The sequence below is a fragment of the Parasteatoda tepidariorum genome, chromosome 7 (assembly GCF_043381705.1).
Source record: "Parasteatoda tepidariorum isolate YZ-2023 chromosome 7, CAS_Ptep_4.0, whole genome shotgun sequence".
NCBI lineage: Eukaryota > Metazoa > Arthropoda > Arachnida > Araneae > Theridiidae > Parasteatoda > Parasteatoda tepidariorum.
This window is the reverse complement of record NC_092210.1, coordinates 1,576,465-1,593,354: the sequence shown is the minus strand read 5'-3', so window position 1 is coordinate 1,593,354 and position 16,890 is coordinate 1,576,465. Positions and strand designations below refer to the sequence as shown.

At 28.5% G+C, this 16,890-nt stretch overlaps 2 protein-coding genes across 2 annotated transcripts in view; both read left to right on the top strand.

Annotated features, from left to right (window-relative positions):
- LOC107441452 (receptor-type tyrosine-protein phosphatase T) overlaps positions 1–7,120 on the top strand; it is a 63,110-nt gene extending 55,990 nt beyond the window's left edge. Inside the window, exons 10-11 of the mRNA XM_071182998.1 lie at positions 4,168–4,318; positions 7,029–7,120. Of these exons, the coding sequence (XP_071039099.1) occupies positions 4,168–4,278 (111 nt within the window). The 3' untranslated portion in view covers positions 4,279–4,318; positions 7,029–7,120. The remainder of the gene's footprint in view (positions 1–4,167; positions 4,319–7,028) is intronic.
- Positions 7,121–13,894: 6,774 nt separating this feature from the next.
- LOC107441451 (ovochymase-1) overlaps positions 13,895–16,890 on the top strand; it is a 37,699-nt gene continuing 34,703 nt past the window's right edge. Inside the window, 1 exon segment of the mRNA XM_071183430.1 lies at positions 13,895–14,050. Coding sequence (XP_071039531.1) covers positions 13,996–14,050 — 55 coding nt within the window. The 5' untranslated portion in view covers positions 13,895–13,995.

The window sequence follows — 16,890 nt, the reverse complement described above, 5'->3', positions numbered from 1 at the left end:
GTTTTTTGCGATATCGACACATATAAAGAATAATTTTTATCTTAGGATAATTATTCTTTATTCAGAAATATCGCATTATTTATGGCAATTAGATGTGTCTTGACAACGACTATTTGCTTATACCATTCTTGTTTCTCTACCATTTAGTTTTTTATTTTTATTTTATTCATGTTTTTCATGTTAATTTGTGTTTATATATATATATATATTATTTCTGTTCCTTTTCCCCAATATTTATATATAGATATATGATAATTTTTTTTCTTTTTGTTAAATCAATTATTATCAATTAAGTATCGGCGAAAAACAATGTTCATAAAAATAATTTATTTTAACCTTGTTTAAGTTGAAATTAAAATTATCAAATTTTGCGTTACACGCAAAGAAAAACCACGAAAATTTTTTTCAGATTGCTCGGCAGTAATAGGATTTCAAATAAATGTTTATCATTATCTCAATGAAATTATTTTTTTATAAGCAATAATTTTTTTATTATTAATCAGGCCTAGCCGTTGTGGCTCAGAAGATCTTGAGTCTCCTTAAGGTCAGGCTAACCGTGGGAGGTTTTCATGGTTTTCCTCTCCATGTAACGGAAATAAGAGTTAGTTCCATCAAAAAGTACTCCGCGGAGGCAAATTTCACTCAATACTTGATACAGAACTCTCCTTGTCTTCTGGGTTGGATTTAAAATTACAAGACTACCGAGCTGAACATCAGTAGTCGTGAACACAAAATTAGGTCGGCTGTTCGACGACGGTTATAAAATTATGAAATAGATAAGGTATCATAGTTCTGAATATAACGAAAAGCTCTTCTTTTAGCTCTTCCTTCTTTTTAACTCAAGCCTTAAAATTGCAGCCAAAATTAGCAGCAATTTAAGTATCGAAATACAATTATATTTATGAAAGCTATAAAAATACCCTATTTTAAATAAAATTAAATTAAAATTATTAAATTTTGCTTTACACTCTAAGAATAACAGCACAAGGGCTCTTCAGATTGCTTTTATCGGTAATAGGTTTAATCGGTAGTAATGACGGAAAACAGCGCCATTTTGATCACTAAAATAAATAAACTGTTATCGGAATATAGATTGCGCCTACTGTTAAACCTGTCGGACTGGGATTCGCAATTATTTCGCACCGGAATTTAGTTCCGAGCGGAATCAAGAGTTCGTAATAGGGCCTAACTGACATTCACAGATTTATGACGTAATGAGAGCTTTATTTCGATCGGAATTAGATTCCGTGATAATAGGGCACCAGAGATAAGGCTCACGATTTCATTAAATGAATATATAAAAGAGCCTTTTTATCTCAATTTCTGTGTGTATTTTTAATAATTGTTAATACATTTTGTTAGAATGATTTCATAAAATCTATTATTCATTATTAACAGATTTCCCTAATATTTACTTCCTTAAGAAGAAATTACGAAATTATTCTTATAAGATTTATGCTACAATTTAATTTTCACACTTAGTTGTGATTGTTTAATAATACAAAATCAAATATAGTCCTAATATTCACAAATATATTTTTAATAAAATAGTAGCATAAATGCAAATTAACGAATGAATAAATTAAGACGATATTGATAAAAAATAAGTTGAAACGATAATGAAACCTTCTGACAGTAAAAAAACTGAAAACGCTCCTGAAATTTGTTTACAAAATGTTAATGAAAAATCACTATAATTAAGAAAAATTATATTGCGTGTAAATGAAACCAAATAACTAAAATTAAAAAATATTTACATTAAAGTCATTAAGTTATAATCAAAATAATGCAAAAAATTACAAAACATTAATTCTTTCAAAAGTACCATGAAAGNTTAATGAAAAATCACTATAATTAAGAAAAATTATATTGCGTGTAAATGAAACCAAATAACTAAAATTAAAAAATATTTACATTAAAGTCATTAAGTTATAATCAAAATAATGCAAAAAATTACAAAACATTAATACTTTCAAAAGTACCATAAAAGTGATAAACATAGAATTATTTGGTAAAATAGATTTTATAGATTTTTATTCAAATCAAAAATAGCCTATAGAGGTTTAAAAAAATAACTAAGAAAAAAAAACTGTAGTTCTAAAAATTTATGATGAAGCTAACACTACACTTATCTATGTCAACTGGTCTAAGTTGAGTATCGTAACGCGCTACTCAACTTAGAGCTAGATATGAACTTAAAACGCGCATAAATGAAACTAAAAATGTAAACCAACATTAAAACCACTCAGAACTTATTAGTTAAAAATCATAAGAATATCAAACATAAGTAATTTATAAAATTTTTAATAAGCAAATTATAATTTTAGGAAATCAGTATAAAAGCTAAGAGTTCATATCTAGCTCTAAATCATTTAGTACTATGGAAGAAAAAAAACGAGTTGAAATGAATATATAATAACATGAATATTAAAAATAATAACAATTACACTTACTCTAAAAATGTTCTTAAAATCATTACACAATGTTTATAAGAAATTAATAATAATTAATTAATAACGAATAACTTAACATTCATAACATAACATAAATTTAATTAAATAACTAATATGAAATGCGAAATTCAATATGAAGCTGAATGAGAAAAACATACTTGTATTATGTTTCACGAAGCCCGAATTTCGATTTCTATTCAGATTTTTAAATTCTGAGACATTTAAGAAATGGAATTTTATCATTGGCTCAGAGGAAGACATTGTTTTAGAATAAGACATAGATGATATAGTTTTGTCAAATATTTTAAAGATAACACCAGTGTTGTTTGTTAGCTTATAGCTCTAAGCAAAAAAAAAAAAAATTATTGTACGTTCTGCAATATTTAATTATATTTTATTCGTTATGCCAGGCTATCTGAAAGATCAACATCATCCTCATCCTGCTAGCATAGGCATAAGTCACATGATTAATATTTTTAAGGCTATCTGAAACCACATGCTTATTTTGCTTATAATTATGATTTTAAAACTGGTTTTTATAAAACTAAATAATTTAAAATCAACGCTACTGTTATAATAGTTACAGTTTGAAATGAAAAAATAAGCCAAATACTAAAAAGGAAAACTTATCGAAAAATGGTATTAATTCGTTTAAAAGAACATTAAAAGTTGAAAAACTAATATTGATGTCAATGATGTTTAATTATTTTGGTTATAGATACTAATTTGTCTAGATTTTTATTTAAGAAGAGAACTTTATAGGTGTAAAGTTTAATATTATGTAGCACTAAAACATGTAATTACAGTAAGATACAATCTAAAGCAAGAATTGTTAATTTAGGATGCATTTATACACCAATTCTTGAAAGGAAATTAATTTGTAAATAGCATAACACAAAGAGAAGATTAAAATGAATTCGAACTAGGCTTAATAAAATCGAAGAGGATAGAAATTAAACTTTATAAAATTGTTTACAACAGTTCTCGGATATTTAAAAATTAAAATATGATAACTATTTTTAAACTTCGAAAAGTATAAATATATACTTAAACGGCGAACTTTTGTTTAAATAGATATTGTATAGCGGCGTGAAGAAAAACAACACAAATTCAAGCAAACTTTTACTCGATATACTCCAAAGCGCGCCAACGTTGTAGTTTTTGGATGCAAAAATAAACTATTTATTTTTTGAATTCCAATAAGTTTTGTTTTCGAAAATTTTAAGATTTAACTGCATCCTTTAAATTCAGTATCATATCTTTATTAGGTGTTAATTTTAAATAAGTTGTTCTTTTACTCAATTTTTTGGATTATTCAAAATTAAATACAAAGTAGGTATTACTCTGCAAGTCGTACAGTGCGTGAAATCCACTAACAAGTTTAGAAAATAAAAACGAGAGTTTACCAAGAAGTTTTAAATAGCTAATGGTATAAGCAAGCTGCAACATATGGTGGTTCAAGTTACAACATGTTGATTTTTCTGACGTAAAAAAAAATTCTGTTGTGCAGGATGGAAAAAAAAAACTTATTAACAGGCAAACTAGCGAAATTTCCAAATTATTTAATAACATTTTGCATAGATAAAAATTAAATGGTAGAATTTGTCCAAGATATAACATTGTTTTCTACTGTTCACGTAAATGATTTAGTCATTAATGTATTTTTTCTGTGGATAAAGGCTGGACATTAAAGTATCCTTTATTTTTTTAACAGGAGCAATACATTTTCGCTCATCAAGCTGTTTATGACTTCTTTGCTGGAAATGAAACTGAGAACTACTTGAGAAATGCAAATGAGGAGTACAAAAAAATTGATAACAACTGATACTGATTCTACAGAGCAAATGTCTTCAGATCTCCAAAAGGTAATTATTGTTCTATGGATAATCAGTGATGCTGTTTCAACACGCTTTTATACAAAATGATCATAATATGTCTATTATTGGAATCTCCCAATTTCTACATTTTGTGAATCGTTAAGCTTTAAAAAGATCTCTTTTCTTTCCCTGCGTGCATAATTTCCAACATGTATATTTTTTCATTTCAAAAAGATGCCCATAATCAACAAAACATATTAAGATTTATAGCAAAATAGACAGTTATATTTAATTGGTAACATTGTTGTCCAGTGCCTGGAACGGTGTCTGTGGAAGGACGGTCATAAATTTCTTCATATGCTGAAATATAACCACCAAGGGTCGTTTCTGATTTCTAGGATTTTCCAGAACATGTGTAATAAATCATGTCTAGAAGAAAAAGTTTGAAACATGAGTACAATTCAGAATTATTATTTTATTTGGCATTGAAAAACCAATACATTTGCGCAAATTAACTGCCTTTAAAGTTGTTATTAATTAGTATTTATCGAATAGTTATTTGTATTTATTGATAAAACAGTGACCAAACAATTTTTATTATGAGACTGGTACATCCGTTCCTGTTCTACGTAGTAAATTTGATGTGACTCTTTTTATTTCTTTCTTACTTTCTCTTCCTAAGTAGGGATTCCTTTGTTACGGGCTCTTAGAATATTATTATTTCTTTTTCCCTCTTCTTTTATTCTGGCTCCTCCTATTACCCTTTTCTTGGAATTCCTACACAATTTGTGTCTTCAACCCAAGATCTCATTTTCTCTTCGATGTCCTCACACCATTGCCGCAACATTAGGTTCTACTTAGCATGCTTTTGGTCATCTCGTTTAAGGCTCATTCTGACGTATTCTGTATGGTATCCATAATGCGTAATTAATCTGATGAGTTTCTCTCTCAGGATTTGAGAGTTTTCAAAAGAATCATCTGTCGCTCATGTTAAAAGCTTGATAAAATTCAAATCAATTGCCCACAAAAGAAATCACTCGAATTTATGCGACCCTCTGTCTGCGTCCTTTTCACCCTCCTATCATGATGAGGTGCAAAGCAGGAGTTATCTGGAATGGGACCATCGTGAGTATTCTTATACTTTAAAATCCTTCCTTTGAGGGGAGATGTTTGCTAAGAATTTTTTTCAAGAGTCTTGAAAAGTGGGCGGGGAATCAAAAATGGAATTGAATTGAACCGAATTTTACGTTTAATTGATATTTTAAAATCAAAGTTTTGGACTCCAGAAAATTAGGAGAGTATTTATCTTTACAATATGCTCAAAACAATCTTAGAAAAGATTTAATCTGCTTGAATTAAAAAAATCTTGTTAAATATTTTGACAATTTTTATTTTATTTTTGAAAAATAATTATTTTTTAAACTAATCTAATCTACTAATGCTATTTGAAAAAAAATTTTTTTTGTTTAAAATAATATTTTTAAGTCGTGCTTAATGCCAACCAGTTAAAAGTTTAACCAATAAAATAAACAAAAATCTCAACAGTGACAATATTCAAACATTAACGGAGTTTTAAATGTTGCGCACATTATTTTTTAATGAGTAAAATTTGTACGCAATATTTCGAAACATTTACGGAATTTGTTAATCAAATTTACAAAAACTAAATCATAAATTTTCTATCAACAATATTATTAATTTCCTAACTTCTCCACTTTGAGAAAAAGTATGGTCAACAATACCAGAATATGATAAAATTTACCGTGCTTCTGGCTCTGTGGGAACACCAGGAAAACTCGAAAATTTTTACCGAAATCCCTTGGCGTACCAAAGCAGTTCGAGAAAAATTTACAATAAAATATGCTTTTTTAAAATTAATAATAAAATATGGTTTTATGACATATGCCATAAAATTTGGTAACTGTGGTAAAATTTGATAATTTTTCATAATATCTTAGAGCATGGCATAAGAGCCATTTATTCCGGTAAATTTATTTTTTCAGTTTTTTTTTGTGGTTATAAGAACTATAGTTTGGAAAAGCAGAAGTTCTGGTACACCGTTACCAAAAGAGCGGAAAAATTGCCAAATAAATGGTTTAATAACCGTATATTTTTGTTTTTATTACCAGAATTATTATTTTGATAAAATTGGAAATGTCATAGCCATTCTGTTTTTCTAGTCTCTGTGCAGTGCGTAGACACACAAATATCCTTTATTTATTTATCCCACAAATCTCCTTTGCAAATCTCCTTTATTCAGAATAGGAAGAACATTACTTATCTATTCTACCGATTAATTCCATTGAAATTCGGAATCAACAGTTAACTCGTGTTTTTTAAATTTTGTTCATTTCATTTTCTTTACCCCTGATTGTTTCTTTAGAAATCGAAAAATAATATTGTGTCAATATCTTTAATTTCAATAATATTTCAGGAAGTTTCCATCTAATGTTTTCTAATTGATGTTTGAATGTATTAACTTGATTTTCTTCGATGTCGAAAAATAATTTAGTTATTTTAAGCGTCGAGAAACCATTATCTCGTTTTCAGTTTAACGAAAGGCATAATTAGAAAATTAACTGGGTCATCGGTTGATTAAATACTCATTCTTATTAATCGGCCAGTACTATCTGTTGAGCAACTGGTTTTTACAGTTTTCTATGTGCACGCAGTGTTGTTTTCAATGTTATTATTTTTATTACAGAAGTGATGTTAATTTCTGTGATATAATTTTAACGAAGCACTTTTTTGTTTTTAGGATATTTGATACAGATTGGCATTGGAAGTTCATTAAGGAAATTTGCAGAGAATAAATTGTTTTTCAGTCTTTAATAAAATTTTGATTAAGCACCTTCCTTTCTTTATTTCATCAAATCAATTAAATTTTTCCAAAAAATGAAAGAAAACACGATTTCTACATAAAGAACCAAACAGTTTCAAAAAATCTAAAATGTTAAATTTCCAAACTTGTCTTATTTGCACAGTTTTTAAAAAAACTTAGTTTCATAGGGATAAGTATTATTGAAAAAAAAATGATATGCTTATCATATGTATCGATTTTAATCTTTTTAAAGTGTGATAAGAAAACATCTGTAATTTCTCCTTCACGAATGGAGAGTCTTTATTAGTACTTTATCAATATGCTGCCAGTGAAACAGTCAAATAATTTTACCACGTTTCATAGATAAGTCTTTCGTCTTATCGTGAAAACTTTTTTTTAATACTTTTTTTCCTTAACATAATATAAATGTTACATTATGAATTTTATGCATTCAATTTACTATGTTTAACATTTGTTTTCTAATCTTAACTACTGTATTCGTGATAGAAAAATAAAATTAGCATGCTTTAGTCACTCAGCAATTTAATTGAACCACTCAGCGACTCTCTTTTTTAAAAAAAAATCCCTAGAATTTGAAGAAAATTTTTCTTTCTTTGTTTCAAAATATTGTGTTTTGGATTATCAATGAAAATTTACAATGCAAGAGTAGTGTTATTAGTCATCTTATGGCACCATCTTTTTCTTATATTTATTAAACTTTTTTTTTCTTCCTCCAGACGTGAACACGTACCTAGGTTTGCAAAACCCTTACCCTTATAGTCCACATCTGGCTACCAGTCCAGCTCGCCACAACCCGGCGAGCCAGCCTGATCAGTGGGAATTTATTATAAAAAATTGCATATTACGTAATGCATATAAAAAAATTTTACAATAAAATTTAGTAAACAACATTGAAAGTTTTGCGGAAGACAATGAAGTGCATCACATTTGTTTAAAAGAAAAAACAATTAATGAAACAATAAATGAGGTTATAACAAAAATAAAGAAAGAAGTATAAAAAGGAAAACAAAATAGAGGAAGAAAGAGAAAAATAAAAATAATAAAATTTGTCCTGATATTGCTGTGAGAAAAATGACCTGAAAGTCTCAGAGAAATGTGAATTAGATTTGATCTAGTTAATGGTGCAATTGTTGACACTAGTTGAGCTATTTCTCTGTAATGACGTCTTAACCATCAAAATGTGATGGGAATTATTAGAGAAGTGAATTTCTGTTGTTTGTCACGATATTGAAGTTTGTCTTTGATGGCTGAGGTAAGTTTTTCTTCATCTTCTTGATTGAGGAATTTAATCTCTACAGGATTTACAGTACAGTAAATAGTGGTGCATAATGTATGCAGAATATTATTGTATTTTAGTAAAAATAATCAAAAATGTTTAATAATATTTTAGCAACCTAATATTCCCTTTTGATTTAGGAAACTTTTTTTTTCATATTTGTTGCATCTGAAGCAATTATTTTTGTAGTCTGATTGATCGCAATAATTCGATTACAGTGATCGCAATAATTCGATTACAATTGTCTATTTTTTTGTGTAAAAAAATGTCATTATGGGTGAAATTCAACAGCAGCATTAACTTCAAATGCGGGTTAGTTCCATCAGATAGGAAGGCAAAATTTCCCTAATACTTGAACCTGGAGTTCTCTTGTCTTTTGAATTGGGTTCAAAATTACAAAGCGACGGAGTTAAACATTAGTAATGGTAAACTTAAATATGCTGTTCAACGATGGTTATAAAATAAAATAAAATCTTTTTGAGGAAATTTTCCTGGTTTGGTTGTGATGTGACTTAGTATTTTTGGTCTTCGGCATTGCATACAGGTTCGAGACCACTGTCTACAATCTTTGTCTACATATTTGATAAAAGAATCGAATAATTTTGTAAAAATTATGATGCCTAGTTGTGATAAATTGAATTAAAAATTTCTCTTCTATGCTTTAATAAAATGTTTGAGATATCTCGTTTGGGGTATCAGAATCAAGAAGTTTTTTGAAAATTACGGAGTTTCTAAAAATCTTTCTTGTTTTTTGACGATTTCTGATCGGAAAATAAATAGTTTGGATAACGTGTTTGTCGGTGAGCTTTTCTAAAATGGACAGAATGCGCATTCAATGGATAAATGAAATGTGCGTTTACGAAAATGGCTCAAAATGCGTGTTTATGAAAATAACTGTGCTTTTGCAATGTTAAGCAGTGATTTTAAAAAACCGTAACGCAGCTAAGAAAAAGTAGTGTGAAGTTTTATGTTTTAATATGCATATATTGTCATCTACAAGTTAAATACTAAATCTTTTAAATATTAGACTACTACTAATTTTAAGCATAATTGTTAAACAACTTTAAAAATTTAATAAATTACGCAAAATAAAAAGAATTGCTTTATAATATTATGTTTGGATATAATATTTGGATTTTAACGGACATTGATGAATCCTAATGATTAAGGGGAGCTCATATTAATGATTAAGGAATTAAACAGAGCTCAAAAATTATATTAATTAAAGTAATTAATCACTCGTAATCATGATTACAACTTAAAATACTTTTGATTGAAACTGTAATCGTGATCACACTGACGAATTACAATAACCTATTACTTGTAAGATTACAACTGCGCATAGTTTTGAATACTGTAACAGTGATTACGAGTAATCTAAATGCAAGTTATCATGATACACGTAATAACCATTACTTGCAACAAGATTAAAAGTAATCAAAATGTACGATTACAGCTAAATACGATTGTATATTGCGTGTATAATGCAAAACAGATTATATAATGATAAATTTTATACGTATTTACATACAACGACATACGTAAAAATGTGTCTATGTATAAACTTAATGTATTTACCTAAAATACATGTACGTATGTATACATTTAATATATAATTCAAAGGTTTCCGGATCCCCCAATAATTGAAAAGCCAGGGTCCATGATTTTGAGAAAATATTTCTGTTTAGTTTCCATAACTTTTACTTTTTTTTCCTCTCTATCTCTCTTTCTAATGTAGGGGAGAGGGGGACACATATGAACAAGATTAAAAACGCAAAGCAATCATCATATTTCAAGGGAAAAAAATCTTTAATATGACAGATATAGATACGTATTATACTGAAGGGGTTGTAGCTTACTATGCGAATTTAAACTGTACAACAGTACTGTCAATAAGAAAATAATTTTTCAGCTGTACAATAATTTTTTCACTGTTGGGTTTTTCGCAACTTCATGTTCCTCAGGAGTTGTAATGGGCCTTTTTCTTTCCTCTCTGATACTCTTTCATGCTTTTTTTTCATTTTTCTATCTTTTCATCTGTAGTTTAGCAATTCTATCTTTCTCAGGTGTATCAGTTAATATGCGTGATGCGCGATCAACCATTTAATAAAAAAAAATTTTTTTAAAGAAAAAAATAATAATTTAATTATGGAAAATTAAATAATAATAATTTTAAATGCATACATATTTTTTAAACTTATAATATCATGAGGATAATAATCTTAATACTATGTAGGGGCACTTGTGAACTGTTCACATCTGCCCCAGATGTTTTGTTCACAAGTGCCCCCATCATCCTTCTTAAACCTAACTTGAAAAATAAAGAACTTTTAATTGAGTAAAAAAAAAAATTAATTGTCATAAACTTACCTGAATGTTCATATAATGGTCTGCAATAGTTAATTTCAGTTTATTAGTTGACTTATACTATGCTTTCACTTGAAGAAGCTAGTGATTATAATATATACAACACCAACTGATACAAAGAAATTGTCAGAATAGAACAACAAAATGTCTCATTGTACTGAAAGTTTCGCAGAGAGGTAGGACTAGTACTGACATCAATTGAAAATTTTTCAAGATTTTTTATTTCAAATCATATTGGTAAAACATACCATGTTCACATGTGCCCCCTGTTCACAAGTGCCCCCCTCTCCCCTACATAGTGCAACTTATTATATTGTATAATTAAATAGAAAATTAGTAAAAAATAAAATACACACAGAAAATGCACTGTATTAATAAATAATTTAGGTGTTTAACCTAAGTGAATCACCGCACGACTCATGACGACTCACCACAGCTCAATTTTTAATTGATGTAACAATTGTATTTACAGCTTATATTCCATTGATTCCCCTTTTGAATCAAAACTCAACCTCAACATTGTAGTTACATCAGCATTATCCAGAAAAACTATCTAGTTTAAAATTTTTATTTATTTACTGTCTGAATACCAGTTCAGCTCAAGGGGTTGAAAATATAAAAGTAAATAATCAATAAATCGATATAAAACAGCATGCACAAGCATCTAACGAAGCAATTAATAAAGTTAAAACAATTAAATTTATTTATTTATTATTATTTGTTGCTCTTTCCGAGGACTTAATGTTAGATTAAGCAAAACACATTTTGAAGAAGTTCATCCTTTCAAATAATGTCCTTTCAAATNGCCTTTGATAAGGCATGCAAACTCATTTCAGTCAAAATTTACCAGACAAATTTCTCCATTAATTTTACTCTCGAAAAAGTAACTTTTGCTATTTATTTCAATAACCGTTGATTTTGACATATTTAATCTCATAAAAATGTTACAAAAGCGAAACTGTAAACAAAATAGACACGACACGTGGTTTTAGACGTGGATCTTGCGCTATAATGTTTTTTATGTTGTTCCTTCAGTTTATCTGATGAAACAAGTAAAAAAATATTTTATCATTAAAGAATCTGCCATAAACGACGTTTTTGTAATTAAATCTGAAATTATATATTTCAATTTTCCTCAAAAAATATTGGGAAATTTGGGTTTATGTTTTAAGTCATGTAAAAAAGTCATGTTTTAAGAAGCATATTTGATAAAAAGCATTTTGAAGCAAAATGTATAATTATTATCGCTCGATATTAGATAACTGGTTTAACTACAAATGACAATCTTCATTAATGAAAAAATATTTTCCGAGATGCAGCCAAAAATGTAATTATTTCAAATAAGGCGCGTAACAAGTATCTTTCAGAATATTTTTCTATGAATACGAGGTGAAAGCAGGACATAGCATACTTCAGGTAGACGCGTAGATAATGGAAAAATCTGTATTCTTCCTTCTTTCAGATCTTTCCTTCTTTTTTTGAGCCAGAATTACATCAGCTTCAATACGCTTTATTTTGATCTTTTACCTTTAAATTCTGCATTTCATTCGTCTGTAATCATATTAAAAATTAACATTACCTATAAAATGAAATTAAACAAGAAATATCTAACTAGATTAATAAATATGTCCAAATCACGTATATCGTGAACCACATATTCGCAAGACGTATATTAACTCAGAGAGTTGGCTGAATAATGTCATTTAGACAAGTACCTTTTTTTTTCTTACTTTATTTGAAACTTAAATATTCACCCATATTTCATTGATATGCTAAAAAGTTTCCGAGCTCAATGCTCATTTTACTTTTTGTTATGAAGAGAGTTAGAAGAGAAAGTGATTATTAAAAAAACGAGAAGTTTGTGTAAGAGTCGTTTTTTCGAATTACTTCTAATATTCTAGTTTTCATAGAAGAAACTAGTTTTTGGCAAAGTTAGGTGTCTGTTTTATATTGTAATCTCATCTTCCATCACACGAGGGCATAGTTTCTTCTTTCAGCATCCTTTTTAACCATTATTGTCTTTCAATTTTAATAACTCACTGACTATCTTTATTATCGCTATAGCTTCTATCTCTTCTTTTCATGATCCGTTAATCTCTTTACCTTTGGCTATTTTCACAAAGCGCACCAAAAAAGCGAATTTTATAATTGTATGTAAAACATTTTCAATTCGTTTAAAAAGTTCTTGAGATATAGCGAAACACGCAAAAAGTAAAATTGAAATGAAGGAGTCCAAACTTTGGAGGAATTTTCTGAACAAATTATTAGGACCCTACTTTGCAGCTATCCCCTACACATTTGGTTTGAGAAGTGTGAATCTATCGAAAAAATTCTATGCTTATTCAGAGAAAGTTCGTTTTTATGTTTGATTTCGTTACTTAAAATAACGCCTGCACTTAATAATTAGCATATTTGAGGTCATCCCCCTTGAGCCATAAGGATTAAGTCCTAGAACGTGGAAAACCGATCATTAGATCAAAAGTTATTCAGGCTGGTCGGTTTTTTTTTTGTGCACTGTACATGCAGGCGCGTACAATCTTTTGTTATTCATTGAGCGTAAGCATCCGAAAATTACTGAACCTTAATCTGTATTTTTAGAATCCTTGCTATAAATGTACACTATAGTGTTGCAAATTAATATTTTAACCAGTTAAAAATATAACTGTTGCGATAGGTGGAATTATAAAACATCCAAAACATGTTTGTACGGGTGAGTACGGAATTGAGTTAAAATGGGATTATTCGAAAAACCATGTCTAAATCTGCAATTAAACAGGCTTTGATGTATTTTTTTAATAGATATTTCTTTCATATCAATAGCATTTCTTGCTTACATATCTTTTATTGTTTAATTTTTTAAGGATTCTGATAAGGATAGACACCGCCATATATTCAAGGATATATGCTTAGTATCAAACTGTAGTCTATGAGCTTATTCATTTAAGTTTATTTATCATAAGTTTATTATTAAATGTAGTTTATTTATCAGTAGATTTTTTTTATCAGAAATTTATTTTTGAAAATGAAAAATATTATCAGCATTTACCCCAACATCCTTCCACAATAATATGGGATTAAGGTAAATTTAAATAAAATAAAAATTATAAATTTGAAACATCTTATTTTTTTTTTTTTGAATTATCAAGAACAGCTGCCCATGAGAATACCGCCATGTGTTCATGATTGAACAAAGTGTATTTCAGCATTGACTTCAAGCAATGGGGATGACGAGTTTGCAGGATGATGGTGGTACTAAAATGTGTTACGTGTATTTTGCTGTTTGCTCTATTAATAGGTATGTCGCACATCCTTTTAAAAATATGCATAAATATATTTCGTTTTTCGTAAGTTTATTTCGGATTTTTTAAAACTACGTACCTATTATTTTTATTTGTTAAATTCTAAAATTACGTATTAATTCAAACTATCTTAAGTTTCTTTCTTTCAACAAATTTTGTTTCTTGATGGAAATTTCTAAACAGGTTAAATCTTCCTGAAAATAGTTATTAGAAATTAATAGCTGATTCTGAGAGAGTTTTAGAAACTTATTTTCTGTAGTAGTAGTGGAAAAATTCCACCATTTTTTCAGAAAATTAAAATTTTGGCACAAAAATATACCCGTTAGAGATCGTTAATTAATCTTATAACGGGGGTTAAAACCTAACGAATTTTTAACCGTTTTCCTGATTATCCGATCTATGCATAGAATGCAAATATTCCGTTTGCAGAATCGTTTGGTTTGATCACGTTTTTACTCGGCCGGAAAGAAAAAATCTGCTGTGGTTCGTCAAGTTTTGTTTGCTATTGGATTGTGAGAACGTGTTTTGAACCATTTTATAAACAATGGTTGCTGAATTTAATAGAGAAATGAGAGAATGTCGTATCACTTCACTGGCGTTTATAAAGTATTACTTTATGTTGTTTCAATAACTATTATACAAAGACTAATATTTAACTTTTGCCCGCGATAACTCGCAATAGTAAACTGATAGTAAATTAAATACTTTTTACGCATAAAAAAATTAAAATTTCAACTTGAAACTTTTGTATTGTGTTTCGGTTTAGTTCCTTGTATTTGTTAATAATAATTATAAAAAAAAACTTTTGCTGTTTTTTTAAAAAAATTATTAAGGGAAGAAGTTAAAGAGGATTTAACACGAATCAAAATCTGGAATTTTTTAAAAATATATAAGGTCTTTCATACTGACTGACTTATATTTCATATATCCTTACTAGGAAGTACATTAGGTGTCACAAACAATAAGTAGCAGGTCCTCCTCACCATTGATTTGACAGAAATCAATGGCGTTTTTGTTTTTTATTCGCTTGAATATTAAACTATGACACTCAATTTTTGTTCTTTTCGGCTTAAAATTTTGACACGTATTCTGAGAATTACATTAAGAATGGTAATTATGTAACTACTTGTATTCCAGTTAACAAAAGGTAAAAACTATTGTGATAGTTGACTGTTCACCAATAAGATCCGGTAGGCCAAATATAGAATACGATTTTTATTATTAAAATGTTACAGTTTGAAGTCTTACATTTGAAGAAAAAAAATACTCATTTTCCAACAACTACTCAAATTTTATATCGACCCATATTTTTTTTTACCTCTCTTTGAGTGCAAAAGTAAGTTTTACTGACTGTCTTTTCATTCAATAATTGTAAGAAAAATCCTATTTGTTGTTCGGGAATCCTCACTGATTAGCCTGGAATTTGTAGTTAAAATGTTAACATTGCAAAACAATTGATCAATAAAACTAAACAATGATAACTAATGAATTTTTCTAATAATGTCAAGAGAATTATTTGGAATTAAAATTATTAAAAAACTTTCTGAAATTGCAAAATAAGAAAATAAGAAAAGATCTGTGATTATACTAGTTAATTACAGGGGTGCACAAAATAATGAAAACACTTCTATACTAATACATATTTTCATATTTTTCCAGAAATACTTAAAGAATCTTTTTATAACTTCAAGCATGCTTAGATTATACGATTTCTCATATATATCAATGACGTTTAAAGCTTTCAAAGGTTTAAGGGACCAATAATAAATTACAAACGGAAAATAATGCTTTTGAACAACCGATGAGAAAGAATGTAGCAACAGATTTGTAACTCGTAACAGTTAATTTGGTTATTATATGCAAATATTCGCACAAAATTTCGTAATCGTAGCTTAAACATTTATGAAGATATGGACATTTTTGTAAAAAAAAACTTTTTTTGTAATACAATAAACATACACCAAGCATACACCTATACAATAAACATACATCAAAAAGTAATTTAATAAGGAAAGAAAACGCACTTTTGTGGGGGATAGACCCCAGCAATGTTGATGCTATTCTTTTAATAAATCTTGTTTAAAAGTACAAAATGAAATATATGGAAACCACTTATTTTGAGTTTTCTTTTAAAAAGTACGAAAACTACTTGAAACTTTCTTGAAACTTTTTAAATTATTAAGATCATCATCAAATTCACCATCTATGGCTCAAGAGCCCAGGGTCGGCCTTGGCCTTCTCGAGAAGTTTTTTTTCAAGCTAAGTTTTTTTTTGCTAGTGTTTTCCAATTTTTAGTTTTTAAAAACAGAAGGTCTTTTTCTAGGCCATCTATAGATTTCAAATTCGGCCAGCCTCTTTTTCGTGTGCCAACTGGTCTGGCGTTGAAAACTCCTTTCGTGGTACGGTCTGATTACGTGGCCTGCACATTTTATTTTTTACTAGCCGCCTAAGGCGGCCAGCTGTCCGCCACGCTAAAGGTTTCCACAAATAAAGTTTTTTAAAACATAGTAGGAAATCTGAAGATTAGTGGACAATTAAAGTGTTATTGTCCTGCAATTTTGTCTTCATATCCAGTTCTGCTGCAGATGTGTTATAGCTCTTGAGGATGTTTGAAGATGTAACTTTGCTATGGTAACCTAACCTATAATATAACTATCAGGTGGAGACTTGTTTTTTTTTCTTAAAAAAAGGCCTCAGAAATTGTAAAAGCATACAAAAGTTGCTTTAAATACATGAAAAGAACACGAAAACGAATTAATTTTTTATGGTATCTATTTCTCTATAATTTTTTTATGGTATCAATTTCTATTTCTATATCGCTACAAAAATTAACGTC